Raw genomic sequence first — 24,816 nt, forward strand, 5'->3', positions numbered from 1 at the left:
TCCTTGCTCTATCTTCCTGTCTTGCTTCTACTTATTTCTCCCATTAGTCTATTAGCCAATCAGGAGTCACCTTTCCCAACACAAAAGGCTACTCTTCAGTTCACGAGTCTATGGTGACTTTTCCCTCACTTCTCCCCATCCCCACCCCCCAAAAGCAGGCTCTTTTCCCATGGAAAGAACTAAAAGTGTCCATCTAAAATCTTTGTAGGGTGGTATGATGGAAAGACTGCCAGGTTGGCAGAGGGGGAGGGTTGTTTCCATTTTATTACTTACTAAGCACATCAGTTCAACAAAAAAACTAGATTTGAATTTATATCTTCCTAACTCTAGATCCAATACTCTGTCCATTGTGCCACCAAGATTTTCTCTAAGATCCTTTTTTATCTATATAAAAATTTGTAAATAAAATTATCATTTTATGACTCCCTAACTTCCCAAAAAGGGACTTTGTAGGTATTTCAGACATCTGAAAGTGATCCTTACCCTCTCAAAAGTCTTGTAGCTACCGAAGTTTAGGAAGGCATAGCTAAACAAAAAATACTGATAAGAAATGTTACTGGTATGACAGATTTTTCCACAGTCTTCTTTAAAGGCCTTTCCAGTGCCTAAAGATTAGCTTAGTACTTTTACTTATTGCATAAAATTTCTTTCCTAATCCTATTGCCTAGATTAATATGGTTTTCTGGTAATCCTTCAATCACTTTTTCCCTCCCAATCCACTCTACAGATTAATTTTTTCAAAGAACTCTGATAATGCCACTGTTATATTCAAATGCCTTCAGTAACTCCCATTGCATATAGAAGAATGAAGTACCTAAAATTTAAGACCCTCTAAATCAGGATTCTTAAACATTTTCTACCCATGACCCCTTTTCACCCAAGGAATTTTTATGTGACCCCAAATATGTGGATATATAAAAAGAGTATACAAACCAGATATTTACTGATAATAAATTATAATTTTGTGACTCCCTCCCCCTGCACATTCAATTACAAGACCCCAGATAGGATCCCAAATCACAGTTTAAGAAGCTAGACTAGAAACTATAATCTCAATATATCTTGCATATTCCATAATACATTTTCTGGACTGTACTCTGCATATATTCCGTATTTTCCTGTGTCTTTACTAATTTTCTTTTTGTCAGAAATATCTCTCTTTGTATCTTCCACCCTTCACAGTCTCATCACTTCTCCAAAAAGCTCCAGAAAAGTCACTTCTTTCTTGAAAACTTCTAATCTTCCAGAGTACTATGTATTTTTCTCATCACAGGCTTCCAGATATGGTAGGAATTTAATGACTTATCTTTTCTACAAGATTTTAAGCTCTTTAAGGCTATGGATTCTATCCTACTCATTTTTGTATCTTTCCTCTTTGTAGTACTTGAACAAATAGTTAAATGCATCTGGGAAGCAGGCATCTTTTGATAAATCATCTTGTAAAGCTAACAGCCCCTTTGTAATAGAATAATCATCTAATCTATCTATTTCGGGAAAAGCTATACATTAATCAATCATGTTTACCATGTATAAGGAATAAAATTAACATTTATTTTATAGGGCTAATTTGAAAGTACAAAAGATCAAAAATTTCAAGTGGGAAAGAAGAGTCCAACAGAACCAGATCTCAAACTAAAATTGTTGTTAAATTGTTTTAGTGATGTCCAACTCTTTGTGACCTCATTTGGATTTTCTTGGCAAAGATATTGGAATGGTTTGCCATTTCCTTTTCCAGTTCTCGAGCACAGAGGAGTGTCATATGACCAAAAAGCAGACCCATGTAGCTGAATCAGAATACATGGAGGTGAGTCCAATTATCCCTTCATCACAATTTTTCCCACTCATAGGTTCTATTTATGTCATGAATCAGCACAAATTAAATGGGAATTTTGCAGAAGCCACAGATTACAAGTAAGGCTAAGCAGATAACACAAAGCCTATAACCAAATACCCCAAATTTTACAATAAAGTACTGAAAATACCTCATAAAAAATTTCAGACTTCTTCTCTGGTGTTAAGGGAGAACCAAAAATATTTTACACAGATTTTCCAGATTATGGCACAGGAAAAGAATAATGGAAAGGTAAGAAGAAAAGCTTCAAAAGTCTAATAGGACTTGATTCTGCATGCTGAAGTAATACGGATCCACTAGTATTTATTAAGTAGAGATGAGATAAAATGGTCAAATTTGTGCTGATTCGTGACATAAATAGAACCTATGAGTGGGAAAAATTGTGATGAAGGGATAATTGGACTCACCTCCATGTATTCTGATTCAGCTACATGGGTCTGCTTTTTGGTCATATGACACTCCTTTGTGCTCGAGAACTGGAAAAGGAAATGGCAAACCATTCCAATATCTTTGCCAAGAAAATCCAAATGAGGTCACAAAGAGTTGGACATCACTAAAACAATTTAACAACAATTTTAGTTTGAGATCTGGTTCTGTTGGACTCTCTTCAAATAATGGCTGGAACTAGGATGGCTGTATGAGTACAAAGCGGGAAACATACAAGAACTGTTGTAATAAAAAGTGATTATCTTTGAACACAGAATGGAGTATGAAGAGTCACAAACAACTGTTTGAGTTTAAGCTGCCCATCAGATATCCAAACAGATGTCCTTAAGGAAGCTCAGAAGAGACATAGGCTAGATTTTCACATCAGGGAATGATCTGCATAGAAATTAGAACCAAACCCAAAGGAGTTCCTAGGATCTTCAAGTGAGTGAGTGTAGAGAGAAAGAAGAAAAAAATCTAGAACATAATCTTCGGGGACACACTACCAGAGGTCATAGCATGGATCAAGAACCAGTAAAAGATACTGAACAGGAACAGGTAAACAGGAGGAGGAGAACTTGGAATCAAAGCTGTAACCCAGAGTTTCTACCAGCAGTTGGGACTTTGTCTCAGGTTCATTGACTCTCAGCTTCTGCCTGATCTTCCCAGAACCCAGGCACTTCTCCCAAGGTACTCTCTGCATATAACCATCTCCCCTTCCTGTTCCCTTTTAATGAATTTTCACCTATTAGAATATAAGAAGATTGAAGGCAGAGACTGTTTTGTATACATTTGCTTATATTGGATTGCTAGTGTTTACCATAATGCCTAGAACATTTTAAGTAAACACTTATTGAAATGCTCTACCTACCTAACTAACCTATTTACCTACCTAGTGGATGAAGCAGTTACCTTGTTTTTAAAACAGACAGTGTAGAAGAAAATAATTGGAAAAGGAGTTTCCAAAAAGCATATATGGCTGAGGGTAGTGAATTTAAAGATTGTTGAGAAAGTAAAGGTAGTTGCTGTTACTGACAGAGGGATATCAACACTGGGACAAAAGATACCATACAGTTCTTAGAGAAGTAGCAAAAGAAAGGAAAAAAAGGAAGACCTTCCATTAGGACTTTAGATGTCAGAAAAGTAGTTACAATATTGAATGAATTGTGATATACATACATATATATATATATATATACACACATACATATGTATATGTATATATGGAGCAAATAAACCATAATATGTATCGCCTGTGCATATACAATTAAATATTGACAATATTGGATATTTAGAACCAAATAACAAAGATGCCAATATATACATTAATTTTTTTGGTCCTTTGCTATCTAAACAATAAAGATCATATTTTATTTCCTGTATGCAGAAACACTGCACCGATACAGAAGTCATTTATCTCAGAACCAACTTCATCTTTCTGAGAACCTAGAAAAGAAGAAAAAACACCAAAAAATCTTCATAGCAGCCAAAAGAGATGACAGTCTATGTTCTTTAAGCTTTGTTCTATCTTTACCAGAGTCCCTGTCCCTTTACTCAGAGTCTATTTTAGAAATAATTTTAATAAAGGTATGGTTTTCTAACTCAATAGCAATTTCTAAAGGAAAGTGTGGGAGAGGTAGGGGGAAATAGGCTTCTCGACACAGGTCCAACGACAATAGTAAAAAGTGACATTTTATATAGTAAGGTAGGAAACAAAAAATTATCAAACCAAGACAAGAATTGACAATTATCCATAGTAATTCAGAAGTTATTTAGTGTAGGGAATCTTTCAGTGCAGGCACAATCTTGCCTGCTAGCCTCAATAGCCTGTGAAGGTATTAGAGTATTATACACTATAACTGTAGTCATCAAAAAAAGATTAAATTATGTTCTTCACATTGTTCTTAAGTCAGAGAAATATACAAAAGGAAGATTACTTAGAAATTACTTTAAAATAATTCAAATACATCATGGTTAAATGGATCAGCTTCAGTTTTCTAAAAAACATATTTCTAATACCCCATTCCCTAAAGCATACCAGATTATAACAATAACAACAACTAATCTCATTTACACATAACTTTAAAATTTACAAAATACTTCTCTTATACAGTGGTATAAGTGAGGCAGCATGTTTTGTCCACAATGTGCTCCTCAGTAAATACAGGTGGGCTGTCAAATAGCAGAGAATAGGAATGTCCTTTAAAACCCTAGTATTATTTCCATCAGTCAGAAAATAATTCATAATATATACTTGACATTTAATTTCTATCACAAATATTATAAATAGATTTTGAAAAACCTATTATCTTTTCAATTACTATAATGGAATAAAAGCACTTCTACTTCTGAACAACAATAACTTCTTCAAACTGAACCTAATGATAATCATTTTATATACAGATGACAGAAAAAAGAAACGATCACTTATTTAATGTCATTAAATAAGTAATGGAGATGGTCACAAAGGAATGGTTCCCAAGCTAAAGCTGAAATAAAATCTCAAAGGGGGAAGTATTCTGTTTGAAAACAGAATACATCCTAACTGAATTGCCCCCATGTGGGCAAATCTACATCATTAACTTCATTACTGATAGTAAACACTAGAAATACCCGGTGAGAGCACAGCCCAGAGGTGTTGAATAATAGATTAATGTAGAACTAATGAACATTAGCTGAAACATGAGCACTAGATAATCTCTTTAGTGATCATTTTTTAAAAGTACCCTATTTATCTATCTGTCTGTCTATCTATCTACTGTATGTCTATGTGATGAAGGGATACTTAGTCTGAAGTTTGTGAACTTTGAAAAAAAATTTGATAACTGCATTTCAATAGAATTGGTTTCCTTTGTAATCATATGTATTTTATTTTATGCATTTCATCATTCTGAGGAATACACAGGCTTCACCAGGTTGCCAAAGGGGTCCAAAGCACAAAAAAAGTTTAAGAATCCCAGCTAACTACTTTCACAAATCCATGTGAGACCTTTTTATTATAATACAAATTTCAATGCAAAAAATTTCAAATGCACTATCATTGGTTATTTAAATTATGTAATTTTTAAACTATCTTTTTTCTAATTAAAAATTTTAAGTGAAAGATATGGGGTTTTTAATTTTTCATGTACACTAACTTGTACCTTATAACCATAACCTTCAAAGCTCCAATTATTAATTATAAATGTGAAAGTTGAATAGTGACTTTACATGATTTAGTTTTTCTTAAAGTGTTTCTGAAGGCACTGATATAATTTGTAACTTAGTTCTGGAATCAGAAAGACCTGAGTTCAAATTTTACTTCACACACTTACTAGCTGTTTGACCCTGGGCAAAATGCTTCATCCTGCTTGCTTTTCCTTCCTCATTTGTAAAATGAGCTGGAGAATGAAATGCCAGACTATTCTAGTATTTTTGCCAAGAAAATCCCAAATAGGGTCATGAGGAGTCAGAAACAACTGAAACAACTACACAAGAAGAAATCCTCATTTGTAAAATGATATGCAAGATTCTCCCTCATTGTGAGGAAAGTTTTTTGTAAATTGCAAACCACTGTGTAAATCCAAATTAGGATTATCACCCCTATTTCTTCTGATGTTTTTTTTAACATTCTCTCTAATATTCAATGACTTTCCCTCTTCATTGATGGCTCTCTTCTTCAGGTCTTCTACTTTTTAACTGGCTGTCCTTACCATATTTTTTAAATTGGTTCCTTCTTCCTCCTTATCTAACTTTTAGGTCAGTAGTTTCTTTCTTTTATATCTTAAAAACAGAAATATTGAAACAACATATAGAAGAAAGAATATAGTTCAAAAATGCTAATATGTTTAATATAAGCAAAACAAATTCCCATGTTAGTCATGTGTGAAAAATGTTATGTCTAATTCTTTCTCTTGAATCTATCACCTTTCTCTCAGAAGATAGATAGTATGCATCACTGGTCCTCTGGAATCATTGCTGGTCATTGTATTGATCAAAGTTCTTCATTTTTATAGGTTGAAGTCACTGTATGAAGTTTTCTCTTAGTTCTGTTTATTTCATTCTACCTCAGTGTATACAGATCTCCTGAGATTTCTTTGAATCCTTTCCTTTTGTCATTTCTCAAAATACAATAATATTCCATATCATTTATGTAATTTGTTCAGCTGTTACCCAATTAATGGATACAAACTCTGTTTCTAGTTTTCAGCTACAACAAAAAGTACTGCTATGGAAATTTTTTTGTACAGATGGGTCCTTTATTTCTTTAATCTCTGTGATATAGAATTACTAACTTTATCACTGGATCAAAGGGTATGCAGTTTAATGATTTTCTGGTTAAATATAGTTTTGCTAATGACCTGTATTACACAAGAGCATTCATGATAGGAGAAAACGCTATGGTCCTCCTTACGTAGTATTGAGAAGCTAGCACACTCCCATTATACCTATGTGCCTGCATAATGTATCATTCCTAGTCTCTGAAACTTTTCTTATCTCTTCTATTCTGGCCTTATTTGGCCTCCTTACCCTGTTTTGGCTCCATGATCAGATGATACATACATAGGATCATAGATTTAGAATGACAGTAAATCTTAGAAATCATTTAGTCCAACCTCCTCATTTTATAAAAACCTGAAACCCAGAAGACAGAGCTTCTTAATTTTTTTCCATTCACGGCCCCTTTTGACCTAAGAAATTTTTATATGATCTCAGATATGTATGAGATACCCAGTTCAAGTTAATCTAGCTGAAGATATGTGTAAGAAGTCAGGAGAAAGGGTGAGGGCTGGGGAAAAAAAGATCTGAAGATCATCTGTGTAGAGATGATAATTGATTGGAAAAAGATGAGAAATTTAAAAAAATAATAATAGAGGGCAAGGAGAAGTCTCAGGATCCCCAATTATTGAGGGTGTGATGAGGATGAATGAAACTCAGTAGGAATGGTCATATTTTTAATAAGAAATAATATATGAGAAATATATGTCATGAAAACCTAGAGAGAAGAGATTAATAAGAGGATGGTTGATACTATCAAAGACAACAGAGAGGGCAAGAAGGATGAAGAATGAGAAAAGGCCTTTAGATTGAGCAATGAAGAGATTATTGTTAATTTTAGAAAAAGCAGCTTCAATTGGATTGTGAGGTGAGAAGTCAGGCTCCAGAGAATTAAAGTGAGAGGAAATTGTAGATGTTTTTTAAAGGAGTTTAGCCACAAGAGGGAGGAGAAATACTGGATGAAGGGAAGCTTAACTATAACATACAATCTCTTGTGTTGGGGGGGAAATGATCACTTCAAAGGGACCCACTCCACTTTTAGACAGATTTAATTTTTAACAAGTTTTCCTGAAATTAATCCTTAATTTGCCTCTTTCTAATTTTGCTCTCAATTCTCCTCTTTTGACAAGGAGCCCTAAATAGACAGAAGCCCCTCAAACACCTAATTAAAGAAGAGCAAGTGTAATACCTCTTGTGCATAATAGTCTTTCAGGTCAACTTAACTTTATATGACATATATTTGAAGTCCTTCACTACTCTACTTCAGATGTGCTCTGGCCAGGACAAACTCTGATTCTTAATGTAACCTATCTCAGCTTTTTTGAGGATGACCAAATAACATTGATAAATCATATTGAGCATGTAGTTACAATTAAACTCTTAAGATATTTTTCAGAGTAACTGCTCTTGAAATATAACTTCCCAATTTGATATCTGCATTGAATTTTTCTTTTTTAGTAGCTTTTTAGTTTTTCCAAATAAGTGCAAAGATAGTTTTCAACATTCACCTTTATAAAACCTTGTGTTTCAAATTTTTCTTCTTTCTTCTCCCATCCCCTCCCTTTGACAGTAAGGAATTCAATATCAGTTAAATGTGTATAATTCTTCTAAATATATTTCTCTATTTGTCATGTGGCACAAGAAAAATCAGATCAAAAGGTAAAAGAAAAAAAACACAAGAAAAAAAAGGAAACCAACAACAACAACAACAACAACAACAACAAAAAGCGAAAATGCTATGCTTTAATCCACATTCAGTCTCTATACTCTTTCTTGACAGAAAAGAGATGGACTGGAGGTACCTGTTGATACTTGGGTATTATCCTTGCCTATGTAATGACTTGTGTTTTGGAGTCTCAAAAAATAGAGATACTTCTACAGATAGAACAAGTGCATCTCTCAATTGAGAGAGAAATCAAAGGCAACTTACAATGTCATCCAGAAGAATGCTGAAATGAATAAATGAAAGCATGTTGTATTAGATACCATTAATAAGCAAAAGCAAACTAACAATGCTTATCTGTGACATGCATTATATAAAGTTGTTTAGAGACTTTCCTTGATGGAGCTCAATTGATGTCAGCATGAAATTAAAATCTAAAAACATTAGTTAAAAATGAGGCCCCTCATGCAATACTTTGTTTCCTACTACATAACAGTCTTTCAAAATTGATTCAAATATTGATGTTATTAACACATTCATTACAAGGAAGCTTCTTTGTAAAATTAATTGTGTGATGGTATGGGGGCAGAGTATTAGCTACCTCTATATTACTGCAAAACTGATTTTCTTATATATATCAAAGAATTTCTAAGGGCGCATATGCTAAATTAAGAAATTACCACTTTTCTTAGCGATATTAATAAAGATGAAGCAAATTCCTTTTATAACAAAAATTTCCTCCTAAAATATATACACACACTTGTACACACACACACATGTATATATACATATATACACATATGTTTGAATATATGTACATATGTGTGTATATATATATGTGTGTGTGTGTGTATATAAATGTATATGGGTATTTGTGAAAAACTAGTTACTCCTCTGAACATCCATTTTTCTCCATTAATGTTTAGGCTCAGACTTACAGGCTCTGAGTTTTTTTGAATTTTGAGTTTTTTTCATTCTTTTTCATTCTACATTATTTTATTTCTTTCTTTGGTTTCTTATGGGTACAGAATAGGGCTGTGTTATTTGAATTCCCTTTCTCATATTTGAAAGTTTTTCTATTGATGGCTTGCAAAATTTGTTAGAATTGTTTAATTTAACAACTATGTGCTTTGGAGTTTACAGCATAGGATATTTTCTAGGAATAATTTGTATATTCTTTCAATTGGAACTTTGTTTTCTATGTTCAGAAATTCAAGTCAGTTTTCTTATGTAATTTTCAACATTAGGAACATTTTTTGTTCAGGTGTTTTTTGACTTAGATTTTTGTGGGAGATCTATAATCCTTAAGTTGTAACCACACATCCTGATTTTGAGATCAATATGTTTTTTTGGTGAGATCATGCTTTCTTTTCACATTATTATTTTTTTCTAGAATGTCCTGTGCTTCCATATATTTGCATTCCCAATCAGTTATTTTCTCTTTTGTATCTTTGGTGAGACTTGATACTGTAGATTCAAGTGTTTCTATTTTGCCAATTATTTCTTCCTCCCCCCACTCCATTCTTGATTTCTAGTTGTTACTTTTTCCCCTTCTTAATTTTTTTTATTTTGATGGTATATTATTTTTCCAATTATAAGTAAAGATGGTTTTCAATGTTTTATAAGATTTTGAGTTTCATTTTTTTTTTTTACTCCTTCCATTCCCCTTCCCCAACACAACAAACAATCTGATATAAATTATACACAAAAATCAAATTTTAACATATTTCATATAAATCCTTTTGGAAAAAAAATCAGAACAAAGAGGGAAAAACCATAATAAAAACAAAATAAAACAAAATATGGTAAAAATGGTATGCCTCAATCCACATTTTCCATCCCAAATCTATTGGAATTGTCTTGGATCACTGTATTGCTGAGAACAGTTAAGTCTATCATAGTTGATCATCACACAATTTTGCTGTTACTGTATACAATGTTTTCTTGGTTCTGCTCATTTCACTCATGGAGGTTAGGCTATCACTTCACTGGCAACTTCAAGTCCAGTTCCCTTTCAAGTGACTCTTATGTAGTCTTTTGTTCCTGTTTGTGGCTTCCTATAAATCCTTTGTATCTTCTGAATTTTCTGTAGAGTGAAATAAAAATTGTTGCCTAACATATATTTCTTACTTTGAGAGCTTATATAAGAATCTGAGCCTCTATTACACACTTGCAGCCTAGGGGTCATATTCAACTACTAGCTATCTCTTACCGCAAATGTAATCTGTTGCCAAGTGCCACAGTCCTGGTGTGGGACATCATCTCATACCTGGACTGCTGTAGTAGCTTGCCCTTTGGTCTCCCTGCCTCAAGTCTCTCCTTATTTTAATCTTTTTTTCATTTAGCTGTCAAATTGATCCTCCTAAAGTACAAATATATTCATCCCTTCATCATGCGATCACCTCCTGTATCTCCTCATTATCTCCAAAATCAATGATAAAATCCTCAGGTTTATAAAGTCATCTATAACCAGGAACATTCTTCTCCTCTATGTATTATATAATACTGTGATACTGGCTCCCTTACTGTTCCTTACACACCATATTACATGGTATACATAATACACATTACTGACTATGCCATTTCCCACTGCTCCCTAGTCGAAACTCTCTCCTTCCTTATCTCAGCCTCTTGGCTTCCTTCAAGTTTCAACAAAAGTCCCACCTTCTTCAAGAAGTCTTTCCTAATTTTCTTTAATGCTAATGTATTCCTTCTGTTGTTAGCCCTAGTTTATCCTATAGGTTGCTTGTTTATACATAGTTGTTTGCAAGTTGTCTCTTCCATGTAACTGTGAGAGCTGATTTTTGCCTTTCTTTGTATCCTCATTGCTTAGCACAAAACTGGCCATATTATTTATAATATAGCATTTGCTAGCTGATTGATGCAAAGACAAACTATCTATGGATAGCTTCCCAGACTTTATTCTAAGAAGACGCTTAAATGAGCCAAAGAGAAAACAACTCTGTTGGCTTGGCCCCCAAATTCACAAAGTCCAGAGGTTTGGGGGAGAGGGGTATGGGAAAAAAGAAGGATAAGGCCCTTAGACAGGAATTAAATTGAGGCATGGATTTTTACATTAAGTTAATATCAAATACACTTTGGTGATGAAAGTAATAATAAAGTGGAATACAATTTTATTTTTGGGGAGTTATAGGTAGGCAAAGTGGGAAAGGGTTACTTTGAAATAATATATAGAAAATTTTCTTTAAATTATTTGCAAGTAGTATTACCTATTATTCCTTATGAATCTATAAAGACACTATAATTGTATTAAGACAAAAATTGGAATTAATAAGGATGATTAATAATTACCCTAAAAATTATTACTTCCATTATATACAATGAAGTTTATCATAAACCAAAGAACATTTATTATTTTACAAATTTTGTTCTAGAATTAAAATAAGATTTTAAAAAAAAATATATGAAAAAACTAACCTTATTTTTATCAAAAGTTTTTAAACTCTTTGCCAAGTCGCTGACGCTCTCTGGTGATGATGCTCCCTGTAATTTAGGACCTGAAGACAAGCTTGAGCGATCCCCTGCCTCAAAGCCAGAAAGTAACACCTCTGAACAGCTGCAATAAGATTCTTTCAGGACTCTTTGACCTGATATCAGGTATGTCTTCAAACCTATAGATAAAAATGACAACCATCACAAATAGAAACAACCATCTAAATATAGTTGACCTTAATATATATATATGCATATACATAACTTAAAATATTATAAGTACTAGCTCTCATTATTATTATTCATTTTATTATTACATATGTAATAGGGATTCCCACAAAATTGTCATAAAAGTATAGCTACACTGAGAATAAACATGGTAAGAAAAATCACAGTTCTAATTCAATATCTGTTAAGTTATTGAATCTTTTTTTTTTTAATAAATATATACATTTATTTAACAATGAGGCAATGGAAGTAATATGTTAATATAAGTAAATTAATAACACAAGTCACACATATATCTGGATTATGGTTTTTCTGCTCATGTTCTCAATATTTATGGGAAATAGAGGGCATGCAATTATACAAACCGGACAAAAAAGTACACAAATGAGGAAATCTCATGATTCAGGGTAACACACAACTGCAGACCTGTACATTTCATTCTTCTCCTATTATATCAAGAACCATGTATAAAAACTCTAGAATCTTTCTTGAATAGACATTTCTATTAATTACCTAGTTAATCCACACTACTTTTGACTAACACCTCACTGGAAAATAGTTGTTAGACAAAGTAATTGATCTGAGTGATTTTTTCTGAATCTCTACTTCCAAACTGTTCTTATACTCAAAATTTATTTCTAGTCTTAATATCATTATTAAAAATTTTAATGGAAGTACAAATATCATATTTAGATAATTTAGAATAGCATAAAACAGAGAAGTACCATTAATAACCTTAATAAGAGAGTCCATATCCAAATAGCGTCACTTAGCATCAGTTCATGTAAGTCTTTCAGGCCTTTCTAAAATCACTCTGCTGACCATTTCTTACAGAACAATAATATTTTATAACATTCATACACCATAACTTATTCAGCCATTCCTTAACTGATGAGCACCTACTCATTTTCTAATTCCTTACTACTACAAAAAGAGCTTCTACAAACATTTTTGCACATGCGAATTCTTTTCCCCTTTTATGATCTCTTTGAATTAAAGACACAGTAGAGACACTGCTAGATCAAAAGGTATGCACAATTTTATAGCCTTTTGGGCATAGTTCCAAATTGCTCTCCAGAACGGTTGGAATAGTTCACAACTCCACCAACAATGTATTAGTGTCCCAGTTTTCCCACATCCCCTCCAACCTTTATCATTATCTTTTCCTGCCATTTTAGCCAATCTGAGATGTGAAGTAATACCTCAGAGTTGTCTTAATTTGCATTTCTCTAATAAGTAGTGATTTAGAGCATTTTTTTTAATGTGACTAGAAATGGCTTTAATTTCTTTATCTGAAAATTTTCTGTTCCTATCCTTTGACCATTTATCAATTGGAGAATGACTTGTCTTTTCATAAATTTGAGTCAATTCTCTATATATTTTAGAAATGAGGCCTTGGATGTAATCCCCCCCTTTTCTAATTCCCTTCTAATCTTGGCTGCATTTGGTTTTGTCTGTACAAAACCTTTTTAATTTGATATAATCAAAACTATTCATTTTTTAAATTTAATTTTTGTTTTATTTTATAATTATAACTTTTTTTTGACAGTACATATACATGGGTAATTTTTTACAACATTATCCCTTGCACTTACTTCTATTCAGATTTTTTCCCTTCCTCCCCCAACCCCCTCCCCCAGATGGCAGGCAGTCTTATACATGTTAAATATATTACAGTATATTCTAGATACAATATATGTGTGTAGAACCGAATTTCTTGTTGCACAGGAAGAATTGGATTCAGAAGGTAAAAATAACAGTTTACACTCATTTCCCAGTGTTCCTTTTCTGGATGTAGCTGGTTCTGTCCATCATTAATCAATTGGAATTGGATTAGCTCTTCTCTATGTTGAAGATATCCACTTCCATCAGAATACATCCTCATACAGTATCATTGTTGAAGTGTATAATGATCTTCTGGTTCTACTCGTTTCACTTAGCATCAGTTGATGTAAGTCTCTCCAAGCTTCTCTGTATTCCTCCTGTTGGTCATTTCTTACAGAACAATAATATTCCATAACATTCATATACCATAATGTACCCAACCATTCTCCAATTGATGGCCATCCATTCATCTTCCAGCTTCTAGCCACTATGAAAAGGGCTGCCACAAACATTTTGGCACATACAGGTCCCTTTCCCTTCTTTAGTATTTCCTTGGGGTATAAGTCCAGTAGTAGTATGGCTGGGTCAAAGGGTATGCACATTTTGATAACTTTTTGGGCATAATTCCAGATTGTTCTCCAGAATGGTTGGATTCTTTCACAACTCCACCAACAATGCATCAGTGTCCCAGTTTTCCCACAGCCCCTCCAACATTCATCGTTATTTGTTCCTGTCATCTTAGCCAATCTGACAGGTGTGTAATGATATCTCAGAGTTGTCTTAATTTGCATTTCTCTGATCAATAGTGATTTGGAACACTCTTTCATATGAGTGGAAATAGTTTTAATTTCATCATCTGAAAATTGTCTGTTCATATCCTTTGACCATTTATCAATTGGAGAATGGCTTGATTTCTTATAAATTAAAGTCAATTCTCTGTATATTTTGGACATGAGGCCTTTATCAGAACCTTTAACTGTAAAAATGTTTTCCCAATTTGTTACTTCCCTTCTAATCTCGTTTGCATTGGTTTTGTTTGTGCAGAAACTTTTTAATTTGGTGTAATCAAAATGTTCTATTTTGTGATCAATAATGGTCTCTAGTTCTCCCTTGGACACAAACTCCTTCCTCCTCCACAAGTCTGAGAGGTAAACCATCCCATGTTCCTCCAATTTATTTATGATTTCGTTCTTTATACCTAAATCTTGGACCCATTTTGATCTAATCTTAGTATGTGGTGTTAAATGTGGGTCCATGCCTAGTTTCTGCCAAACTAATTTCCAGTTTTCCCAGCAGTTTTTGTCAAATAATGAATTCTTATCCCAAAATTTGGGATCTTTGGGTTTGTCAAACACTAGATTGCTATTTTTATTCACTATCTTGCCCTGTGAACCTAACCTATGCCACTGATCAACTAGTCTATTTCTTAGCCAATACCAAATGGTTTTGGTGACTGTTATAAAGCAACAGTTCTAGATCAGGTACAGCTAGACCACCTTCACTTAATTTTTTTTCATTACTTCCCTTGAAATTCTCAACCTTTTGTTGTTCCATATGAATTCTGTTGTTATTTTTTCTAAGTTATTTAAATAGTTTCTTGGAAGTCTGATTGGTATAGCACTAAATAAATAGATTAGCTTAGGGAGTATTGTCATCTTAATTATATTCTCTCGGCCTATCCAAGAGCACTGAATGTCTTTCCAATTATTTAAATCTGACTTTATTTTTGTGGCAAGTGTTTTGTAATTTTGCTCATATAATTCCTGACTCTCCTTTGGTAGATATATTCCCAAATATTTTATACTATCGACCGTTATTTTGAATGGAATTTCTCTTTGTATCTCTTGCTGTTGGATTGTGTTGGTAATGTATAAAAATGCTGAGGATTTATGTGGATTTATTTTGTATCCTGCGACTTTGCTAAAATTCTGAATTATTTCTAATAGCTTTTTAGCAGAGTCTTTGGGGTTCTCTAAGTATACCATCATGTCATCTGCAAAGAGTGATAATTTGATTTCCTCATTTCCTACTCTAATTCCTTGAATCTCTTTCTCGGCTCTTATTGCTGAGGCTAGAGTTTCTAGTACTATATTGAAAAGTAATGGTGATAGTGGGCAACCTTGTTTCACTCCTGATCTTACAGGGAAAGGTTCTAGTTTATCGCCATTACATATGATGTTTACTGAAGGTTTTAAATATATGCTCCTTATTATTTTAAGGAATATTCCATTTATTCCTATACTCGCGTTTTGAGTAGGAATGGATGTTGGGTTTTATCAAATGCTTTTTCTGCATCTATTGAGATGATCATATGGTTTTTATTAATTTGATTATTAATATGGTCAATTATACTAATAGTTTTCCTAATATTAAACCAAAACTATTCATTTTGATTTCATAATATTTTCTAGTTCTTCTTTGACCCCAAATTCCTTTCTTCTTGGATCTGAGAGATAGACTATCCCTTGTTCTCCTAATCTGCTTATAATATCAACCTTTGTCTATCCATTTTAACCTTATCTTGATATAGGATATTAGGTGTTGGTCAATATCTAGTTTCTGCCATACTGTTTTCCAGTTTTCTCAGTAATTTTTGCCAAATAATGAGTTCTAATCCCAGAAGCTGGAATCTTTGTGTTCAATTTATCAAACACTAGATCACTATAGTCATTGATTATTGTGTCTTGTGAACTTAACCTATTCCACTTATCTACTACTCTCTTTCTTAAACAGTACCAAATGGTTTTGATGACTGCTGCTTTATAATATAGTTTTAGTACTTACTGAATCTTAACATGGACATATATTATTATCATGCTTCTAATTTGATTACTGATACAAGTAGTTGAAAGAACACTAGATTTGGAGTGGGAAGATATTGGTTTGACACCTGGCTCAGCTATTCACTACTTCTATAAACTTGAGCAAGTTATTTAACTTTCTCTCTGATCATATGATTTCCTCATTTGTTTAAAAAAAAAAAGGTAGATTAGAAAATCTTCAAAGTTTCTTCTAAAGTTTTGCAATAAATGAAATGAAAAATGTTTTCAAACAATTTCTAACAACAAACTATTATTTAAATTCAAGGAATAGGTTATTCTTCTTAGATCATATAATTTATAACATTTAAATGATTTCCTCATTTCAGCTTGGGAGAACTCAGAAGGATCCAAGGATAGACAAGAGAAAAATCATATTTCTGTTCCCTATACATTAACTAAGGTGTTAAACATTTGGGCCTGGCTAACCTCTAGGGAACTATTTAACTAAAACAAAAGTTCTCAGCCCAATAAGGCATTATGGGGAAGCATTAAAAGAGTTCTGAAGAGGGGGCAGCTAGGTGGTGAAGTGGATAGAGCACCAACCCTGAATTCAGGACCAAAGTTCAAATTTGGTCTCAGACACTTAACACTTCCTAGCTATGTGACCCTGGGCAAGTCACTTAAACCCAGCCTCAGGGGAAAAAAAAAAAAAAAAGTTCTGAAGAGAGGAATCAGGCTGAGGCTCCTCGCTGACCAGTCGGGACCTCTGGCATCACTTCCTTTTCTAAAAGTTCCTTGTTTCTTCATTTGTAAAATGAAGGGGTGACCCACATGACCTACATGACCCACAAATTCCCCTACACTTCTATACTTTAAGGACACAATAATCAGATTATTAGAATTCAGGATGTGTAGTCTTAAGGGAGCCAGAAAGAGATGAGGAATTTACAAGGTGGTACAAAATCCCATCCGGGAGGTCAGAAATCTTTTGAAAATTGTCAGTTTCCTTTATAGCCAGAGTGTCCATTGGGTTGGGGTTTTGTTTGGTTTTGTTGTTGTTGTTTTATTATTTTAATTATTATATTATATATAAAAATTATTTTATATTATAAATTTTATTTTATTTTATTTTATTTTATTTATAATTTATTATATATATATAAAAATTATTATATTAACCTATGTTATAGGTTGTATAGAGTTTCACAGGACCTAAGACTGGCTATGGAAAAATAACCATGACAGTAATACTTCCCGGACTTTCCCAGTTCTAAGCCTCAGTCCCAGATGAGTCTATAAAATCCCAGTAACATTTTAATGGAGTCAAGCCCAGAACTGCTTCACTCATGCAGAGAAAGGAGACATCCTCAATTTCTGGACTCTTTTGAGTGCCAAAAAGATTCTCTCTCTACAGTAGCAGTTGTTTTAAAATAAACTTTTCTCCCAAGGGGTTTAAATATAGTCTCATTAACCTGAAGAGAAAGTAAAGTAGGATGTTGCCTGAGGACTGCAACAATTAATATACCAAAAAAAAGCTCATAAAGTCAGGGCCTCAAATATAAGTTTTTTTTTCCTATAAATGATATACAGTTCTTTTCAATAGACTGTTTTAATATACTTTAAAAGACCAGAATAACCTTCACCAGGGCAACAAATAGGCAGAGAAGGAACAAAAGTTTTCCAAGTATGCCATCACAAAAGTGATCCAAAGATATTGGTGCTTTTTTAAAGATTCTAATAAATTTCCCACTGTCCTATTCACTCCATTTCCCCACAAACAGCAACAACTATAAGGTTATGTGTATATTGTCAGTTTCATCTATTTGCTAATAAAGAATTTTTTTTCTTCATTTCTATACACATGAAAAATGGTGATGGCAGAAAAAAAAAATACAGCATCTTCAGCTGGAATCCCTGGGCTTGAATTCTGTCTTTGTCCCTTATTCTTATAAGGAGACTAAAGTTTTTCTAAAAATCAATAGCCAACATTTATACAGCACTTACAATGTGCCAGGCACTTGTCCTAAGCTCTTTAGACTTATTTCATTTGATTCTTACAACCTTGAGAGGTAGGTGCTATTAAGATTCCCATTTTACAGATAAGGAAACTGAGGTAAACAGCTACTACACAGCTAGATTTGTACTCTGGTTCCTGATTCCAGGCTCAATATTATATCCACTGGGCAATTTGGACAAAATATACCACTAAAGAACAAAGAGCAACTGAGAACAAAGGACTAACAAAAACAAGGCTGCTAGGTAGTGGAATAGAAGACTCACATTCCTGAGTTCAAACCTGCCCTTAGACACTCACTAGTTGTGTGACTGTGGCCAAGTCACTTCACTGTTTTTTGTCTCAATTTCCTCATCTGTAAAATAAAGTGCAAAAGGAAATGACAATCCACTCCAGTCTCTCGGCCAAGAAAATCTCAAATAAGGTCACAAAGAGATTGACATAACTAAATGAAGTGAACAATAATAGATAAATATGGATAATAAAGACAGGAAAATGGGCTAAGTAATTCCTGATTCAGGTTGATTTTATTGCCGCGAAGTCAGAGACAATTTGTGAATACATAAGAAAGCTTAAGATAAGGTCCTTATCTGTAACAGAAAGCTTTGATCTCTGGCAGCTAGATTACACAATGGATAGAGATCTGGACTTGGAGTCATAGAAACCTGAATTCAAATAAGCCCCCAAAACCTACAAGTTGTGTGACTCTAGACAGGCCACCTAACCCTTTTTAATATTACTTTCCTCATTTTTTAAAATGTAGATAATAATAGCATCTACTTCAGGCAGTTATTATAGTGAAGCTCAAATGAGACACCATATGCGAAATGCTTAGACAACCTCAAAGCACTAAGTCAATGCTAGTTATTATGATTGTTAAAAGGAAAGACCTAATCTTAACTTGGTGCTCTGGTTTGTTTTTGTTTTTGTTTTTTGCTGGATTGGTTTGGTGACTATGACTAAAAGCTGTCTACTCTTATCAGAGCAATTCTAACCATTATACTTTAAGCTTATAGGGAAAAAGGCAGAATAGAAGCATACCACACCTAGTAAGGAACAGGCCCAGTAGAGATACTGTGCCTGAAGAACAACAGTCTTAAAAAAGGCAAAACATTATTCAGCCTCATAAGTGTGAATTGGCACTACTCCTTTGTGATCCCAGCAAACTCATTCTCTGAACTGAAGCTATGCATATTTGTGAAACAGTGTGCCCTGTGTTTATGGGGAGAATATTCTTTTTACTACACTATTTTATTAAAATTTGAACTTTATTTTGAAATATGTCTTTTGGCTAACTGGAGAAAAAGCAGACATAAATGGGGGCTTATCATTTTGAGTAAATGTGGACCCACATTTAAGCCTAGGGCAGTTATTCCGGGAACCTCATGTGAGACAGGAGATGTACCATAGGTGCTATGTCCTCATTTATAAAATGGGGGTAATAACATAAATAATACCTACTTATTGCATGTTGGGAAGAGAGTACTACATAAATTTGCAAAGAATATTCTAAACATGAGCTTTTAAGTAGGAGCCAAAAAAGCATCTACTGAATCACTTCATAAATAACTGTGCCAATATTATTTCTAGTTTGAATTTCTCTATATAGAGGCACTTATTTATGATGTGCTTATTGTAATGCAAATGTTACAGGAGCCAAACTGAGGTCTCCAATCCATCCATAACAGGGAAAACCAATAAACTAATTATTTGTGCTGTTTATATTTCAATTTGATTAGCTGAATTAAATGAAGCCTTACACTTTGATCATAGTTCAATACAACTGGCTAAGTTTAGCTTACTGATTGGAAATGAAAAATATGAAATTTTAAAGAACTTTTTATACTGAAAAACCATTGTATGTGAATTAACTATTAAATGAGTAACAAGAGCTAAGTAGGCCCTGAAGTCTAAAATATAGGGATAATGCATCAGAAATAATTCACTAGATTAGAGATTTGTTCATACCCCAAAAGTTATACAAGTCATTCCACTAGGATGCATGAAAACAAAGAAGTATAAGCAGGCAAAATGTATGTAGTCATAGTTTGCCTGACTGTTCTCCTTGTCTGTATAAACTGTGGGTTAATCTAAAAAGACAGTAATGTGTCCAGCCCCAAAATGGCAGGCAGTCATTCTTTGCACCCATATATCTTTGTCTACCAATGTAAGGAAATTTTTTCACTTTCTCTTGACAACAGTGAGGTACCATTAGATATCCTGTACAACCTCTAGTTGTCTACATGTCATTCCAAAAATTCTTGCCACTTAACCAGCCCATCTTTTTTTCCTTCTGTACAATTTCTTAATGAAGTCTTTTACTCCTATTCTTCTTTGGAACTCCCTATTGATTATATGTTGCAGTCTGTTGTTACTCACCATGTGCTTACATTACCCTCTAAGTGACATTAATTTTTAATTCTTTGGAAACAGGTATATTCCATGTTTTGATGCCATAAAGAAATATAATATTTTAAAATGAGACTTTGTTTTTAATGAGGAATTTATGACTAATAAAGGAGATTTGTAAGTTCTCAAAGGCAATCTAGCTTACCTTCTTCCCTTGGCTCTGATCTTAATTTTTTAGGCTTTCTGTCAAGCAGGTACACCCACTATCCTTCTAGCTCTACTTTATGAAAGAGAAGAAGAGTTTTGTGGAGTTTTTAAAAAGAGGGTTAAATATTTTTATCAGCAAAACAACAATATTTGAGGGGGGAAATGGAAAGAAAAAAGGAGATATGAAAGAAAAATTTGGAAAGAGAATGTTCAGCTTGGCAAAAGAGGAACAAAATCTTCCTCAAGCAACAAACCTTCTGAAAATTGGAATGGGTCAAATAGAAAATATTTATGTAGATCACAAAATATTTAGAAGCCACCTCTATCCAAAGAAATACTAAAGAAGGGAAAAGGACCTGTATGTGCCAAAATATTTGTGGCAGACCTTTTTGTAGTGGCCAGAAACTGGAAAATGAATGGATGCCCATCAGTTGGAGAATGGTTGGGTAAATTATGGTATATGAATGTTATGGAATATTATTGTTCTGTAAGAAATGACCAGCAGGATGAATACAGAGAGGCTTGGAGAGACTTACATGAACTGATGCTGAGTGAAATGAGCAGAACCAGGAGATCATTATATACTTCAACAACAATAATGTATGAGGATGTATTCTGATGGAAGTGGATATCTTTGACAAAGAGAAGATCTAATTCAGTTCCAATTGATCAATGATGGACAGAATCAGATACACCCAGAAAAGGAACACTGGAAAATGAGTGTAAACTGTTTGCATTTTTGTTTTTCTTCCCAGTTTATTTTTTCTGAATCCAATTCTTTCTGTGCAACAAGAAATTTGGTTCTGCACACATATATTATATCTAGGATTTACTATAACATATTTAACATGTATAAGACTGCCTGCTATCTAGGGGAGGGGGTGAAGGGAGGGAAGGGAAAAATCGGAAGAGAAGTGAGTACAAGGGATAATGTTGTAAAAAATTACCCATGCATATGTACTGTCAACAAAAAGTTATAATTATAAAATAAAAAATATATATTTAGAAGCCACCACAATAATGAAAAAGAGAATTTGGAATATGATGTTCAAAAATAACTAAATTAACAACAACAATGACAACAACAGAGTATAATCTTAAAAGTGGAAAAAATTGGATCATTAATGCAATAAAGAACCTCAAAAAATTCCTTATGAAAAGTTAAGAGATACACAGAATCCTTGAAATGCAAGCATGAGAGAAACACAAAAAGATAAACATGCATGCTCATAAAAAGCTAAATGAGGATAAATGGTTTATGTTTTTATATGGATATGATGCATATGTCCTTTCTGAACCTCATCATCATCTAGGATCATAGAGGGAATCTAATTAGACAGAGGGCCTGAGTGTAATTTTGTTATGTATTGATCTTAAGAAATGGAAAAGGTGGGGAAGAAAAGAATGGCAGGAAAAGTGATGAAAGAAGAAAGTTAGGGGAAATTATCTTACATAATAGGAAAGTACAAGTAGAAGTCTATACAAATGAGGAAAGAGTAGGGGAATTGGTTAACACTGAACCTCACTCTAATAAAAGGGGAAAATACAAACACATATAGTTGAGTAGAGAACTATTTTTTTTATTTCATAGCTCTTTATTTTTTCAAATACATGCAAAGATAGTTTTCAGCATTCACCTTTGCAAAATCTTGTGTTCCAAATTTTTCTCCTTCCCTGCCCACCCCCTTCATTAGACAGCAAGCAATCCAATATAGATTAAACATGCAATTAGAGAACTATCTTTCATTTAAAAGAGAATGAGAAGGGAAAAGAGAAAAGGGAGAGGGCAGATAAATTAAGGAAGGGATTAATCTTAAGCACAATAAATTCTAAGAACATATAAAATATTTATAATAGCTCTTTTGCCAATTTCAAAGAATTGGAAACTGAAGCATCAAATAGAGAATGACTGAACAAATTATAGTTTGTAAATGAGATAAGAATATTATTGTGCTATAAGAAATTATAACAGCAATAGTTTCAGAGAAATCTGCCAAGACTTTTTTCTTTTTAAACTGATGCAGAATGAAGTAAGCAAAACCAAGACAACAATTTTATACACTGACAATATTGAGAAAAGAAACAACTTTGAAAGACTTAGGAACTCAGATCAGTGTAGTAACTAAAGACAATGATTCATGAAGAAAAATGCTACCTACTTCCTGGGAGAGATAAAAGAATTCAGGACAGAATGAATCATTTTTTGCTGACACGGTCAGTGAGACAGTTTGCTTTGCTTGACTATAAATGTTTCTCACAGGGGTTTTATTTTTCTTTCTTTCTCATTTGCAGGTAAAGAAAAAAAATTTGCTGAATAAAAATAAATTAATAAAAAAAGCATAGTAGTTAATATATTCAATACTTGCAAGAAAATACAGCTAGAATCCCAAGGCCTAAAATTTTACAGGGGAAACTGGAAGCAAGAGGAATAGAAAACCCTAAAGAAAATCTGAAGACACAAATAGAAACCATTCCAATGAGGAAGAAAAGAAATAGTTTGAAAGAGATCACCATAGATAGAAAGGAAACAACAATCAATTTAAAATTTCAAAAAAGATTAGATTATAAATAAAACTTTCCTAACAGTTATGGTAATTGCCAGATCATGTACATAACCACCTGTTAGCATAGCCTTAAAGAAATCATAATTATCTCTAGGTCACAATTAGGCATTAGAATAGTAGTTTGTTAGGAGTAAACTATAATTTAAAATAGAATGTAGTAAAAAGTACAAAACAAGATGCAAAGTCAGAAGAAAGAAAGGTCATTTTAAAATAGACACAACCAGTCAATGAAAAAGATAATACAGCTAGGTCCCTGGAATTATTTTTTTAGGCATCTGGTACACTAAAACATTAATCAGGAAAGATTAAGAATTTAGAAACTGGAAAAACATAAAATGTATGCAATATCTCCTGCTCTTGTTCCAGGCCTCTAATAGACTAACAAGTTAAGTCTCCAGAGAGTGTTGGACTACTTCTCTCTTTAAAGTCTAGGGGTAAACCCGAGGAGTGATGGAAGGTTTTCTAATATTGGCTCACATGCTTTCACTAAGTGTGTTTCTATTGATTACTAGCCAGCCCGATTTAATTAGCTTTTGGTATTAAGTATTTACTAAAGTACCACATAGTAAAAAGAGTTGGTGTAAAACATACCCACAAAATTCTGGGATCATTTTCCTACAAGAGCATACAAAGTCCAGGGAATGTGAGCTCACTTAGAGAGGATATGTGACTAAGTAGTAACTTGGCTTCTGTTTGGCTGGAAGTCTTTATCTTCCTTCCTGGAATATCAGGGAAGTTCTCCTGAGATGTAGCTCTCTATTGGGCCCTAAGGAATATAACTATTTCTTCTCAGCTCCAGAAAGATCACACTCCTGATCAATGATGGACAGAAACAACTACATCCAGAGAAGGAACACTGGGAATTGAATGTAAACTGTTAGCACTACTGTCTTTCTACCCAGGTTACTTATACCTTCGGAATCCAATTCTTAACGTGCAACAAGAAAATTGGATTTACACACATATATTTTATCTAGGTTATACTGTAACACATTTAATATGTATGGGATTGCCTGTCATCTAGGGGAGGGAGTAGAAGGAGGGAGGGGAAAATTTGTAAAAATGAATACAAGGGATAATGTTATTTTTAAAAAATTACTCATGCATATGTACTGTCAAAAAATTTTATAATATATTTTATAAATTTTATAAATATATTTTATAAATTTTATAATGCTATAATTATAAAATAAATAAATAAATAATAAAAAATAAATAAAATAAAACATTATTAAAAAAAAAAAAGATCACACTCCCTGAAGTATACACACACACACACACACACACACACACACACACACACACACACACACACACACACACACACACTCTTTCTTCCCACCTATATGGATTCTTGGTAATTGATCTATTCTCTCAGATGACATGGCTAATAAGGATAAGGTTTCTCAGTATCTCTGGGTTCATTTCCTTTTTCC

General features: G+C 33.3%; 1 protein-coding gene across 2 annotated transcripts in view; it reads right to left on the reverse strand.

Annotated features, from left to right (window-relative positions):
• Positions 1 to 24,816, reverse strand: part of ADCY9 (adenylate cyclase 9) — a 175,991-nt gene that overhangs the window by 49,880 nt on the left and 101,295 nt on the right. For both annotated transcript variants that reach the window (XM_074279997.1, XM_074279996.1), the window contains exon 2: positions 11,637 to 11,830. In XM_074279997.1, the coding sequence (XP_074136098.1) occupies positions 11,637 to 11,830 (194 nt within the window). The remainder of the gene's footprint in view (positions 1 to 11,636; positions 11,831 to 24,816) is intronic.

The sequence above is a fragment of the Sminthopsis crassicaudata genome, chromosome 1 (assembly GCF_048593235.1).
Source record: "Sminthopsis crassicaudata isolate SCR6 chromosome 1, ASM4859323v1, whole genome shotgun sequence".
In the NCBI taxonomy this organism is placed as follows: Eukaryota; Metazoa; Chordata; class Mammalia; order Dasyuromorphia; family Dasyuridae; genus Sminthopsis; species Sminthopsis crassicaudata.